Genomic DNA, 15,048 nt, shown 5'->3' on the forward strand with positions numbered 1-15,048 from the left:
TCACTTTACTGTGAGTTAGTGTTAATAAAGGAGCTATACACACACACACACACACACAGTTCAGTTTACTCGACAGGAGTACTCTGCCTGGAGGTTTGTTTGAAAGTTTGAAAGACTTGCATTTATAAGACAGTCTCACAAAAAGATGCTATTGTGATGCATTATGGGAAATGGAGGATCCAAATTTTTTTGGAGGGACAAAGTGAGGCTATCCTTCCTGCTTTGCTTTGATTTTGAATATTCCTTTTTGAATCTGTAGCTTCTGAGTCCCCCAACTTTACACAGAGCAAAGTGGATACTTGCACACGGATTTTCCCCAAACAGTGATCTGGGAAGAACTGAACAGTCAAACAAGCAGAAACAACAGAGCCTTAGTCATTTATGCCCATACTGTATTTTATACTTAACAACGACGTTTTCCAAAGCAAAATAGAAATATCACTTAGAAATGTATATCGAAAGGCACAGCATCAAAATACAATTTGACATACAGGTTTTTCTTTAAAAGTGGAGTAAACATTCAAAAGTTGACCCATCTGGCCTGTCTGTTGAGCAATAACAGCCGTCCGTCACAGGGTGAATACTTAGCTTAGGGGTTGTTGCTTTCAGAAGTGAAATTATTACTGACTTACAGTAGTAAGGATAGAGCATGCGTTCTCCAAACCCTCTTGAAAGATCTGACGTTTGTAACAAAACAGTTTCTGTAAAAGTCCCTCTGAGCGTGAGCTGCACCCGACGTCCGCGATTAGCACCCAAAACTCTCCGTCCTATTTACAACAGAGACCACGACTACGCCTTTACATCACTGTCAGGACAGGTGGCCCCTGTACATAAATATACATGTTAAATATACATTCAGAGGAGCAGGGAGAAATGAGCATGCAGATTTGGTCCACCGTTACAGCAGTCAGCCAAAAACAGAAAGCATCGACCCAAGACTCATCCTGAGAAACAACACTGACCACTTGGAGTTTCCCCCCAAAAGGACATGCAAAACTAGGGCTGGTTTTTGGCACATTTAAGTCTTTTTTTTTTTTTTTTGTCTTTTTCTAGTAACCCCCCCCCCCCCCGACACACACACACCTGAATGGCGTTTGTTATGTCTCCACCCCTTCAGAGGTCAAGAAAGCTATCTAAAACATTACTGTGCATAGCACTGTGCATGGCTTTAATTCTCCTAATACAGATTTTAGACAAAGTATCAGAGAAGCAAAGCACATTAAAATATTCCAGTTAAAAAAATACAACAATAAAAACTGAATATAAAAGTGGATGTGAACAGGAGCGTCCTGTCAGTCCACAGGAGGTGCAGTTCAGCTTCTTATACAGTAGATCTGCCAAAACATAAAGGCCCAAACACAGGCTAATAACCCTGAAATCTATGTGTTGTTCCAGTTACTGTTCAATGTGCTGTGCAGGTGTTTGATGCTGCCGTCTCCCTTCCTGGTTTGTGTCTTCTGACTTGGGCAAAAGAAGAATGTAATACTTTTATTTATCTCCATGTAGGGGTGTTTTTTTGTGTTGTTTTTTTTAAGGTTCATCTTGAGAGTTTGCTGATGACTCGAATGAGGGCGGCGTTCTCGTCCTTGAGCCTCTGGTTGTCTGCTCTGAGGTCCCCCAGAACCTACAGAAACACCATCAAACATTGCTGTTTTTAGCTTTTACACTGCCTTCTCGGTAGCTCGTACTTCCTCAGCAGCTATTCGATCACATCATCAGGACAATGTCTCCAAGCAGGAGTTCATGTTTTAGCCTCAGTTGAGAGGATTAACTGAGGTGGCTCCTGAGCGCACAACAATGGGGTTTGAGTACACGTGATTTTACGACTTATTTTCCGAGACAACACGGGTTTAAATCCATCTTAAACTTTAAACCACAGCTAAGCCAAAGACGGAGCATCAGCCCCAGAGACTACATTCAACATGCACACTAATCGAGCTAAAAACTGTTTGGCTTGATAAGTGTACATTTTTGAAAAGGTGCCCAACATCGATGGGCCATAATACATCTGCAGTGAGGTGATGGGGCTATTGATCAGTACCAGAGCCACCAATAACTTTGGCTCCCATGTCTCATAATCTGCTTTAGAATGTAAGTATTTATTTATAAGTATATATTTATAACTTCTCAAAGATGGAGGAGAGAGCTGAGAGTGAGGGCGCTGACAACAATGAATGCCCTGTAATGGAGCTTATGGCTCTACTATACTTGATTCTTCATTTACTGTTATGTGACGTGGTTTTTAAGGTTACTTAAACTGGGGAATCGAGCGTCAAATGATCACAGCCAGGTTAACTCCTAAGTAATCAGTGTTGAAGTGAACTTCTGTACCTTCAGCTCGTCCTCCAGTTCCACAGCTTTCCTCTGGAGGGCCAGCTTCTCCTGCGAACGACAGTTTGAACATCACTGAACAGACAGAACACTTCACCTGCTGTTATTTATAAAACCGTGTGTGTTTCTGACACCTTGGCTGCTACCATGCAAGACATTCTTTGGTGTTACATTTTATCGCGCCTTACAAAGCTCACAATAAATGCAGGGGACACAACTTTCACAGCTTCACGGTTTGAAGTCGCAACTCAAGAACAGGAAATGGAAACTGTTTGATTTCTAAAAACTTCTAAAGCTTCTATTTGTGGACTGAGGAAGAAATGTTGTAATGCATTTCTATTTAGTGTGCATTTATGTGTACAGGACAGGAGGTTTGCTCCCGGAAGAACAGACGGTGACAAGAAGCAGACTTACAAATCTCTCCAGCTCCAGCAGGGCCGGTCTGTCTGAGCTGCTCTCCTGACTCTGCCACAGAGACAAACAGCATTCATTTAGCAAACCTCACACGGCTGACAGATATCTGCCACACCTACATTTGACAACAATACTTAACACGTGGAAACAAATTCATCTAAATTCTCAAATGTGATACTTCAGAAAACATAACCTGTAAATTGTCTGATTTTGGATCATGTATGCTTTGCAGCTGTTATTAAATACGAGGAGAAAATGAAACATAAACAACTATTAAAGGATGATTTGTGCTGCCGTCCACGTTCACATACTCTCTTTGTTATGGCTGACTAAGACACGTCAGCACCCACATAGCATCCCTCTGTTCATAATGTGAAACACACACACACACACACACACACACACACACACTCACACACACACACACATGCAGCAGCAAACCTGCCGAACCTGTCGGAGTCGCTCCAGCTCCACTTTGTTTTGGCTGAGCAGCAGCTCCATCTCCTGCAGCTTGTCCTTCAGAACCAGGTTCTCCTGTAGTACCTTATAGTACAGCTAGAGGGAAAAACACACACACACACACACACACACACACACACACACACACACACACACAGACACACAGTCAGAGTATGTGCAGGTGGAAATAGCTTGGTCAATGCTACAGTAAAGCCCACCGGGGGTTTCTGTTCACTTGTCTTGAGTTTGTTGGGTATCATTCCTGCCCTGGTTTGTCTGGATCTCAGCTATAATTCACTTTCAGCCCTCGGGCGTGTTTTTTTTTCAGGAATGTGTGAGCTTTTCTGTGAGAAGAGGGTCAGACACGTACCGTTCTGTAGGCAGTGGACGAGTCTCCCACTTCACTCTCACTGCAGAGACACACAAGAGAACTTTAAAGCCGGCGCACAAACACAAGTGTAGATGCACCATGCGTCTCGAGAAACTCAAACTGTAGCTTCAGGTTCTGGAAATAAGACTGCGTCTTTGTTGACTACTGCGTGGCAAACCGGCAGGTGCACATACAAATTCAAATTTACACAGTCAAACATTTTGAACAGTCTTCCCCTGCGGCCCTCATATAAAACCTTCAACTTCACAACTTTGAAGTAACACAGGTCATAACACGATCAAAGGCCCAAAATCCATTTTTTTCCCCTTTCTTTCTTTTTTGTTTTAACCGGGAAAGAAAAGACAGAGCAAAGGAAAGTCCAAAAACCAAATTCTTTTGCTTTAACATTCTTTTGTAATTTCAGAGAGGGAAAAAGTTAAGGACTGGGGAAAAAAAACACACGAGAATCAAAACAGCAACACTAACTTGGAGGTGCTGTTACTGTTCGTCACATCCAAATGAGCGTCCTCATCTTCATTCTGAAAAGCAACAAGGTTCACATCCTCAGCTGCGCAGCACTGCAGTTAAAGCAACACCTTACTAGCATGTCTAATCACAACAGGGCAGATCATTTCACACTTCTCTATGAGATGTTCTCACACATACTCACATATACTCTCACACACACACACACACACACACACACACACACACACACACACACACACACACACACACACACACACTAGATTACTTACATGATGTGCTAACTGAAAGCAATTCACAATTTCTGCTAAACATAACTCTGAAGTCATTTTAAACATTTAGCATTTTGTGCTACATCAACCATTTGGTTTCCCATTAAGCAGCTTCAGACCTGTGTGTTTAATGGCTGCTCCATTCCATCAACTGGAAATATTCTACATGCATCGTTTTATACACATTTCCCTGAATACAGCCTGGCATATCTTCGGAGAATTTGGGATGACTACAGTTCAAAAAATACAGTTGGCTGCACGGCATGAGTTTGTAATGAGTACTAATGATTGACCCGCTGGCAGGTCACTGGGGTTTACAAGCTTCAACTCATTTTGCATTAGAATCTCGATGCATGCCAGACATCATGACTTCCAGTCAGCGAGGTTCATTTCTTTTAAAAGACTCTGTAGTGTGCTCATCAGCTATTCAGTTGCATCATGACAAAGAGGAAGTGGTTTGGCTGTCCTTTCCCCATACTGTCTTTCTTCCCAGCTCTGCTTTGGCCTGTTTGACAAAAACCTTCTACCTGAGCTCTCTGCCATGTTTGTGATAGTGTAAGCTCGTCTCTTTCTTACCTCTCCACCTGGCTGAACGATGCCAGTGGAGCGTCGCTCCTTCCTCCCTCTCCTCCTGTCCTTCACTCCCAGACGCTTCTCTCCCTCCGGCTCCTCCTGCTTCACCGGGTCTGTATCTGAAACACACGGAGGTCGACAGAAAAACACTCCTGAGAGTCAAAAATCTAACGAACCACGTCCCATGCCACTGCCACCATCCAAAGGAGAACGACTAATAACATTCAGCTAACACACTTTGCTTCAGTGAGGCTGCAGCTGAGTTCAGGATTGATCTAAGCAACTACGCAGTCATCAGGTAGATTTATTTCCAAATGTAACTCTGTAAAACAGGAAACTAGCTCATCTTTAGCCTCAGTCTCTCCTCCAGATCACTGCAAGTTGAGGCTTGAGAGCAGTGAGCTCAGTTCACATGAACAAAATGCTGTTTTTTGGCTTTGAGCTCAGGTTGCAGCAGGTTCACTTTGAAAATGGACCTGATGAGGTTATTGGGTTGACAGGCTGGTTTATCTAAACATGGTGTCATTCTGCTGTAGCAGATGGGGAAATGATTAGTTCCCCATAACAAAAGGGTGGAGTGTGCGACTACGCAACTCATATGAGTATATGGTAGCCACCCTGCCAGATAAACCACACATATACATCTTCGCAGCAGAAGCCCATGTGAGAAAATCTCATTTCCTACAAGAGGAGCACCCCACCCAAAATCTACACCATGTTTTTATTTGGTAGTTTTGTATTACAGTGAACAGTGAACTGAAGTGAGCCCATAGACTGTATATAAAGATGGACATGACATGACAGCTGCCTGAAAGTGAAGCCAAAACGCCGCGATCGACTGCAGTTTAGGTCATAAACCCCGCCCCCTCCATGTTAGTGGATGGGACATGGCCAAACTCGTCAAATACATTTTTCTGTCATTTTAGGTAGTTCTGATCATCCTGAGGTGTGTTCAAGTGTTCATTTTTCTGATAAGTTTGGTTTTAATTCGTTTTTTCATGCTATAAAAAGGGGTGAAACGTCATGATTGACAGCTGTAGCTCTGATTGACTGTGGTGTGCTTGCCATTGGGTCGGGCGGGTGTATGGACAGGACCTCGATACGGTGCGGTCCCACCCCCCCGATCTCTACTGCGCAGACTCTGGCTCCAAATGACGTCACCATTGAAAGATGGCGGCGGCTGTATCCGGGAGAGTTTGGCTTCATTTTTGTACAGAGGAAGTGGAGACACGTCGTCCATCTTTACATACAGTCTATGGTCTGACTGGTAAACAGAGCACAACTGATACTGGACTTTTGGTGCAATATCGATAATTGAGTTTAACGATACATTGGCCAATAGTCCTTTTGTACATGTGCTGAGCTAGACATCTACTCTGTAGATGATATCTGCCACGCTTCATTAGTCACTTTGTTTGTTACCTTGGCTAATAACGACATTTGTTAAAAATCAATATAGCTGCTAAAACAACAGAAGTGGGTAGCGGATTATGGAATTTACAACTCACTGTGGCCATGAACAATTCATTTCGCAGCATTTCATCCTCACTCACCCCTTTCAGCAGGCGTGAGAGTAACGATGGGGCTGACCGGCTGGATGTTGCGAGGCGGTGGATCTGCAGCTTTAGCCACGGTCTTCTCTGCTTCTTTCAGGTCTGTCAGAGTCACGCCCTGCCAGCAAAGACCAAACACAAACACTCAGAGGCCTTATGTTGCACTCAGAACACTTTCTTGGTGAAAATTCGCCGCCTCTCCGTCAAGAATGAAGCGGTATTGATGCAGCACATCATCGGTAGCTCAGAAGGTGTGCAGCATGATGCGGCAGTAGTCAGGTTAACCGCATCATTACTCAGTAAATGAGCCACTCTATTCCAAACTGTGCACAGGCAGGTTAGCTGTCTTTCAGTATCATAACACAGTAATCTGTTTGCTCAAGTCTTTCATTATCCACAACATTCGCAGCGCTTACACACACTAGTGAGATTGTTACACCGGTTTTAGCTGAGCTAATACAGCTTCTGATACCCACAACAGCAGTGTGCAGCACTGTGAAGACGTTGTGAAAAGTATACGACTATACAATGCAGAAAAAGGATTTACACAGTTAGTAAATTATTCCAGGTCTAAAGATCCTAAAGTACACATGAATGTAAAGATGCATTCACTTTAGACCAACTTGTTGCAGTCAAACATAATGTGTAAAATAACATGGTTTTTAAATGTATTGTTAATAGTTTTTTAACATTTATAAAAGGAAGAAAAAAAGGTCTTTGGGGAAATATCAGAAAAGGTGCTTTTCAGCCTGCTGGAGGGGCGTGTCTGTGTTTGATTGACAGCAGCTGACAGGCTGCCAGAGTGTCAAGAGCAGCAGTATTGTAAAATCCTAACAATGCCCATCCCCAGTATGCAGTACCTGTGTGGAGCGGCGAGACTGCCGCATCAGCCGGGAGCGAGCTTTCCTCTGAGACTCGGACTCTTCGTCTCTGACTGGAGCCTGGAACCTAGACACACAAACATCCACAAATGATATATTACACAAGTTTAATCTAACTTTTAACCGTTATTATGCATCTGTATGAAATTATATAAAGAAAATAAGCATTTTGAAAAAAGAAAATCACAAAACCATTACAGCATCAAAAAAATGAACTGAAAATGAATATTTTGTGTTCCTTACTTGCGCCTGTCAGCGTTGGGGGTGTTGGGGCTCTCAGCAGCAGCATCCCTCGTCTGAGGAGTGGGTTGGACTCTGGCGGTGCGGTTTGCCTTGTCCTGCTCCTTGTCCTCCTCATCTTTCTCCTCTGGCGTCTAAACCACATAAGATACAAGAAAAGAGGCCAGAGGTTCAACTGTAATCAGTTTCAATTCAAATTTTGATTTATTGCCCTAGTGAGGAAATTATTCATGTCAGCATACTGTTCAAATGAGTCTTTTTAGCTGACATGCTTTAAACTGGACCAAACACCTTCACATCTGAAGTTTCAACACATGTCCTCGTCAGGGGTGTGTCTAAAACTTCTGCTGTTGAAATGCTGGGTGGGGCGCCCCGGTAGCTCACTGGGTAGCGCGCATGATACATAAGGCTGAGGCCCGCTGCCATCTCCATGCATTTAAAATATACACTGCCACGCAAATTTAGGTTTGTTTTGGGGTAATTTTTCAAATAATCTGTAATGACATCAACTGGGCTGGAGCAATGTGGGCTATGCAAAATGTCAGGTAAGAGTTAGTAATGCACCATTATGTTGAACACCAATCATGTCTTTGCTGTGCAGAGAATGTGTTGTGAATGTCCAGGATGGCAGCAGAAACAGCTGATGAATCATGTGAGCTGCCTTTTTTAACAACATCATATTATTATAAACGTATTCGACTAATGAGTTTTCTTGACTCCTTTAAGAGCACAAAATGCACCTCAGACGAGCATAAAATCGTTTTGCAATATCGAGGAGGTTTTATCACATTTACTGTTTTTCCATCCAGCTTTTCTACATTGGACTTCATGACATGCATAACAACACTTAGACGAGAGAGACAGCCATTGTGTGACACTGGCGGTCAGTACCTTGTCTGCAGGGCTGACTGTGGATGTGGTCACACTCTCAGAGTCCGGACTGGACACAGCGGAGCTTTCTGGAAAAAGACAAGAGAAACATTTGAATATAGCACAGTCACATTCACGAGAGCGTCGTGCTTTCGTTCTGTCAACACGGCAGCTGGTTTACCGGGGCTGCTCTCTTTCTCCTCACTCAGCTCCAGGCCTCCTGAAACACCCCTCTCTTTAGACTGGTCCTGCACGTTCATCTTGTCTTTACTGCTCATCCTGCACACTGAGCTCCTGGAAGACATGACATGGGGACAGACGTTGGACAGACCTCATAAGAGACTTTTCAGATCTCCTGGGTTGATTACACCTTTTTGCACCTTTTATCTTACAGTGTGTCTCACTGAAAGTACATGTAGGTAATAAATGGATATTTATGCTAAAATGTTCATTTGTTGTTAGTTTAAGCTTTAAACCTGTCTGGGGGACCAGCCTTTGGAGTGACAAACAAAAACGAAACTTTTTTAAATTGGGAATAATGTATTTAATTCAGGATAAGTTGCAGATGGATACTGACCTCCGGCGTTTGTTTTGTGCGTTGGCAGCAGTGGAGCCTTGTTGGTTTTGCCTGTCCAATATTGACTGTTCATTACACCAATGAGACAGAGACAGAAAGAGAGAGAGGCAGCTGTCAGTGATCCTCTAAATCACATAAAGTAAATGCATATATAATACGAGCTAAGTATAGACACTTTCTCACATTGGCTTGTTTCTGTGACAACTCCTCCAGGAGCTCCTCAACACTTTCATCAGCTACATCAAACGGTGTCTGGCCCTACAAAGTAAGGAACAACATGACAAAGATGAATTGTAATCTAACTGAAAAACAGATGTGATGTTTTATTTACAGTATAAAGTCGCCCTTCAAAATACCAAATTCTGTCTAAAAGTCATGATAACTTCCTGTCGGCGAAAGAACACGCTGGACATACAAGTATGATGTAATAACAAAGGCTTTCATTCTTTTTTTGGGCCTCACCGCGTTGCTGCGGGCCTCCATATTGCACAGCTGTTCAGCCAGAATGCGACAGGCCTCGCCTTGACCCCAGTGTGCCGCAGCGTGGAGAGGCGTCCAGCCATCAAAGTCCATAGCTGACACATCCAGCCCACACTGACACAGTATCCTGAACAACACAAGAGGAAGGGGATAACAGCAGAAATGCACGAGACAGTGTATGACTAAATTACTAACTTATATCCATTATGAAAAACATCAAGAGATGCTCACTTGAGAGCCTCTAGGTAGCCTTTGGCAGCAGCCACATGCAGTGGGGTGGCCCCGGTCCTGGGGTGTCGTACATCAGCAGGTGGGCCCTCATTCAGCCAGGTCCGGGCATCCGTCATGATCTGTTCCTCTTCCAGCCGTTTGGCTGCCTCCAAATCCACACCTGGACACAAAAGGTGTCTACAGTATGAGACACACGCTGGCCAATATTTTGTTGGTCGACAAGCAAGAAAATAAATTCTTGTTATTGTTCCGATAATGGAATTTCAGCCGATAATTACAGACTAAGGACGCCACTTGAAATCCAGTTCTGAATGGGTATTTATGCCTCTCTGCCTCTCTCTCCTCGACTCTCTGTGTCAGTCAGTGTTCGCCTGAGGGCAGGGCTGAATTTGAATTCTGTCACATTCTCGTAGACTGAGGCTGAGATCAACAGTCCAAGAGCTTCAGGTAACCATTCATTAGTCCGACAGTACGTACAATTATTCTAATGGTTTTTGTAGCTTATACATGCTTGCCATTAAGGAGATATGGTTTGGCATTAATTAGTCTACGTATTGAAAAAATAAACTAAGGTTATTACAAACAAGTTTACAATAAATGAATGTATTCTTTATTCTAGAGAAGGTGAAGGCTCTCTAAATATTGTCATTGTATTAGAAAAAGTCAATCTAAAAATATATATTTACTTTCCTCTTCACATGTTTGCATTTGTAAGATAAATATTATCGTTATCGGCCCTGAAATTCCGCTGCATATCTATTATGCTTGCTCTTAAAATGCAGGGTTTGAACTTCTCTCTTAAGCTTCTTTTCATTCTTTACACAACTACTTCTGTCACTTTATGCACAAACAAGTGCAACACTATGAATACCGTCATAGCAACTAATTTGTTTCAAGCGTAATCCTGCCTTAAACCCTCTGTCATCCAGCTGGTGAACTGCAAATCAAGGCCCACAATCATCGAGGATGTTCCCAACATGACTGCATGATCATTAATTAGACATTACTAAGGATATTTTCCATTATCAATGTATAACATAATATGACTAAATCAGGCCAAATCAAACTAAATAATCAAACTGATGTTCAAAGCAACAAATTGTGAGCACTGTGCTTGTAACAGAGAACAACACCAACGCGCATGGGTGGCACAATATGGAAGCTAACCATGAAGAGAAAAACCTTCTTTAATGCATGACAGGCCACTTCTCCATACCTTATTTAACACTGGTAGTACAACTATGTACAAGCCCATTGGGGTGTTTCTGTTTAGCTCGACAATCATAGACAAAAATATATAACATACAACATAACAGATCACGCTCTAGAAGGAAACACAAACACATTTTGCCCCAGATTAAACCGAAAACATGATGAAATACCCTTTTAAAAAGGGGTGCGTAGTTGTCGAAGAACAGCACTCACCCTGTCTCAGTGTGTAACCCTGAAGAAGGGAGTCGGTGGTCTCATCCAGAGCAATGTCCAGAGGAACGTCACCGTCACAGTTCACCGCAGACAGCGACGCTCCTCGTTGCAAAAGGAAACTGACAAAACAAACATGGGCAGAGTGAGAATCCATTTGAGTGCAGAGACGTTTACAAAGTCTACACAAAGACAACCAACTATAAACAGAGGACATCTAATCCTATCACATTATCAGTGTTTGGGGTGCCAATACATTCAATCTTCAAAGCGAGACCAAAAGGCATTATTCACAAAAAAAGGAACAAGAGCCCGTAAAAAAAAAAGGTACTTCAATTGTTAAATCATTTGAGCTGCATGCATTTGTGTGCCAGGCAGGCCCACTCATGCTTTAGCTGACTTGTTGTCCTGCCAAACACGACAACAATGTTAGTATTGTTGAATGCAGAAATACTCTGGCACCCACGCTGCATTCTGGGGTCCACAAAGTGGCAAAGAGTAGTGTATTACACAGCTGTGACGGTGCTGTATTCTGCTAACTGTAGAGACATATACTACACACTCTGCAATGTCAGGGTAGCCACAGGAGGCAGCAACATGCAGGGGCGTCCATCCCTCACTGTCAACCTGGTTCACGTTGGCACCACGCTCCAAAAGGAAGGACACCATCTCCATGCTGCCATCTATGCAGGCCTGTGAAGTGCAGGGGGGGAACAAAAAGACAAAACGATGCAACTGTAAATGTTTCTCATTTGTCTCAGCATCAACCAATCGTTTGGATTAAACTTCAGGAGGAGAAACTGCCTCACCTGGTGGAGAGCAGTGATTCCATCTGCGTTGGAACAGTTGATAATTTCCACCACATCCTCCCCGTTCCTCCTTGTGGTCTCTTTGGCCTCCTTCAGCATCACCTGCGCCTCCTCCGTGTCCCCGCTGGCACAGGCAGCCAGGAACTCTGCAGCCCTGTCAAACCTCACCCTTTTCCTAAAGACAGAGGATACAGGCAGCTAGATGAGTACATCGGCTAGCTGTTGTAGCTGGTTTGCCAATTTAAAAAGAAGGAACATGCCTTGTTTGTTTCATCCAAGGAGTAGACAAAAAAAGAAACACCTTACAACACATTTGCAGTAGCCCTGTAGAAAAAAACAATGTGATTTGACGAGACTGTCACATGGGTTGAGTTACAGGAAAAGTCTGGCAATATTCTAGTTTTGTTCCTGTCAGCAAATCCCTTGAAAAACACTTAAACCAACAATGCATTTTCTGTTTCAATATTTTCAGACATCCCTATCCTGTGTGTGGATCTCAGCCCCAAGGCCTACTGAAGACATACATCTTTAAAAACTAGTCACAAATATAAAGTTTAATGTTTAAAAAGAACAGCACTGCAGTTTTTTTGACAACAGGAATAAATCATCAGCGGATTTGGTGCGCTGGTGATTATTTAAGGCTGGTGCTTGTGGGATCAACTCAGAATAAACCACAGCGGTCATGTTCATGTCACTGAATGAACATGTCACCCAACAGTGTGGCTCACTGATGTGTTTTTTATAGTTTTTGGACATTTATGGAAAGAAATAGGCTAGATCAGGCTTTGAACACAGGGGCAATACTTGCTGTATGATCATTTTATTGGTAGTTTTGGTCTTTTTGGTCTTCTCACAGGATTTGTTGGCAATAAGAAAAATGTAGAACACAAGACTTAAACATGGTAATTTCTGAAGCTATTGATTTTGTTTGTGTTGTCACACATATGTCCCTTAAAGTATCTTTCAGTCAGTGTTGGTGAGGATCTACTTGCGATCACTCTTTGCTAATGCAGTCGTAGTCATCACAAATGTTGACTTTTCGTCACCAATATTCATGCTGTTGCTGCATTAGTGACAGATGGACCTGCAACTAAGGCAGAAACAACTGTAATACAACATAGATATATCAAATTGAACACCAATCAGCACAGGGGGCATGTACAGCTTAAAAAGGGGATGTATTGGTGGTACACTGGTTGAAAACAAGCACTGCAAATGATATAATATGGCAGTCCCATAAATCTTCATATGTGACTAGGTGAAGAGTGAATTAGCAAAGACCAGCAATGTTCACAGTGCTGGACAAACAGACCCTCACTAAGACTGACAGTAAGACACTTTGCTAGCTAACTAGCTAGCTAGCTAGTTAAATAGCTAACACAAACACTACAAATTATGGCCTCAGAAATGACAACTGACCACTGACAGTTTCAACAAAAACCGAACATTATGAGCTTCATTAAACGTCATTTAGCAGCTGGAGGGTTAGTGTAGTGTACTGTAAGATGTTTGTGATATTTTGTCCACCCCCTGTCCAAGCACACGCACAACATTCCTCTTTTAGCATATCTTCAGATGTTTAAGCTAAGCTACATGGCTGTTTGCTGGCCGATACTGCACATCTTTTTGACAGGAGAGGTTTCCTTACCGTCGTTTGAGGAGGGGGCTGGTTTCATCTCTGCCGACAGACCCTAGCTGGTCCCTCGGCGGGTCGCTGAGCTCGGCCTCCGGTTCCCCTGCTCCGTTCTCGGCATCGCCCCGCCACCTCCGCCTGGGCACGGCCGACGCTTTGTTGGTGCAGGATTCGGCCCAGCGCTTCAGCTGCTCCCGCCGCTTGGTCCTCGCCGAGTCCCCCATTATTTATCCGAGGAGGACTGTGTTTTTAAAAATAAAACATTCACTGGCAGGGAAAGACACACCCTCCATGTGTATACTTTCACTTCCTGGTTCTTGCTCCGGCTCTGGAGGTGGAGGAAGCCTCGGCTCGTGGTCGTTGGCGTCGGGAGCGCGCGAAGCTGCTCAGGCTTGTCTGTGTGACGTCACCACGGCTGTTGAGTAGCAGAGAGGGGAAATGCAGAAATAGCTCCATGCCTGGCCATTGTTGTGCTCACACAACAACCGCTGTGCTTCCTGTAGCGTCTTCTGAGAGTCTTTCCAGCTTTAAGAAGATCCACAATGCAGGCAAATAGATCTTCCCAAACCAAGTGAGCAGTACTAGCAGAACTATAGGACCAATAATAGGACTATTGGTAACACTTTCTAATAAGGCTATATAACGTTGACTTCATTAAAGTGTAATAAATCATTTCTAATGCTTTATAGGTCACTTTCGAGTTCCCAGTGAAAAATCTCTCTGGCTGGTGAGTCATTAATAAAGCCATCAAGTCTGCGGGTCGCAGGTTTCTCACTGTCTAATGAGTCACCAGCAAAAGTTAGGAAGTCATCTGCAGTTGTACGAAGTCATTACACGAGGGTTATTATAATAATGCATTGAAGCTTTCAGTTAAGTAACTGTTAAGAAGTTGCTGCAGTCCAGATGCCCTGCAGTGTTTTTCAAGAAGGTCAGAGGTCAAACGATCCATTTGAGGGTCTTCCCGAAAAGCTACAAACCCAAAGCAACTGTCCTGCTGGAGGAGGATAAACACCAGCCGGGGGGGGGGGGGGGGGGGGGTTCCACAACCAGGCAACCCAAACTTTCCTCTTTTTAATGGCTTCTAACTAATTTGTAAATCTGCTGATGATTTATTAACGAAGCCTTTTAAAACAAGCATTAATAAAGCCATTAGTCACAACTTTAAAACCTTTATGTAACCCTGTTACAAAGTGGGACCAGGGGGTCTGACTGTCTGATGTGAAGCCTCAAGCTTTAAGGATACTGAGAGCAAGCATGTATGTGCCAAGTCCCTCCTGTTTGCTTCCCCATATGGGGCCCGCAGGGCCAGCCACTCGGTACATAATTTTGTTTAAAGGTAAAACATGCTACTTTTTGCATACGCATAGGGAATGAGTCCTCCCACTTGGCTGAGCATGTTTCCATCTAGCACCGCTCATCCTAATGGGCTGTCTACCTTGAAATGGCT

At 43.4% G+C, this 15,048-nt stretch overlaps 1 protein-coding gene across 1 annotated transcript; it reads right to left on the reverse strand.

Moving 5' to 3' along the window:
• Positions 1–375: 375 nt before the first annotated feature.
• Positions 376–13,895, reverse strand: ppp1r12c (protein phosphatase 1, regulatory subunit 12C). The gene is made up of 20 exons (XM_070916366.1): positions 13,617–13,895; positions 11,969–12,143; positions 11,722–11,852; positions 11,163–11,281; positions 9,738–9,897; positions 9,489–9,633; positions 9,210–9,284; positions 9,027–9,091; positions 8,631–8,743; positions 8,471–8,538; positions 7,583–7,713; positions 7,319–7,406; positions 6,459–6,576; positions 4,909–5,024; positions 4,061–4,113; positions 3,575–3,614; positions 3,196–3,300; positions 2,746–2,796; positions 2,332–2,382; positions 376–1,624 (listed from the first exon to the last, which is right to left on the reverse strand). Exons 1-20 carry the CDS (start codon positions 13,823–13,825, stop codon positions 1,538–1,540), a joined length of 2,100 nt encoding a protein of 699 aa, XP_070772467.1. The 5' UTR covers positions 13,826–13,895; the 3' UTR covers positions 376–1,537.
• Between the last annotated feature and the right edge of the window lie 1,153 nt (positions 13,896–15,048).

This window comes from Enoplosus armatus, chromosome 2, assembly GCF_043641665.1.
Source record: "Enoplosus armatus isolate fEnoArm2 chromosome 2, fEnoArm2.hap1, whole genome shotgun sequence".
Classification (NCBI taxonomy): domain Eukaryota; kingdom Metazoa; phylum Chordata; class Actinopteri; order Centrarchiformes; family Enoplosidae; genus Enoplosus; species Enoplosus armatus.

Excerpts from the sequence above, each read along its gene's own strand:
- ppp1r12c (XM_070916366.1), bottom strand. The coding sequence starts at position 13,825 with ATGGGGGACTCGGCGAGGACCAAGCGGCGGGAGCAGCTGAAGCGCTGG. Across the intron at positions 7,714-8,470 it reads CAGTCAGCCCTGCAGACAAG|ACGCCAGAGGAGAAAGATGA; the intron begins GTACTGACCGCC and ends TATGTGGTTTAG. Across the intron at positions 7,407-7,582 it reads CCCAACGCTGACAGGCGCAA|GTTCCAGGCTCCAGTCAGAG; the intron begins GTAAGGAACACA and ends TTGTGTGTCTAG.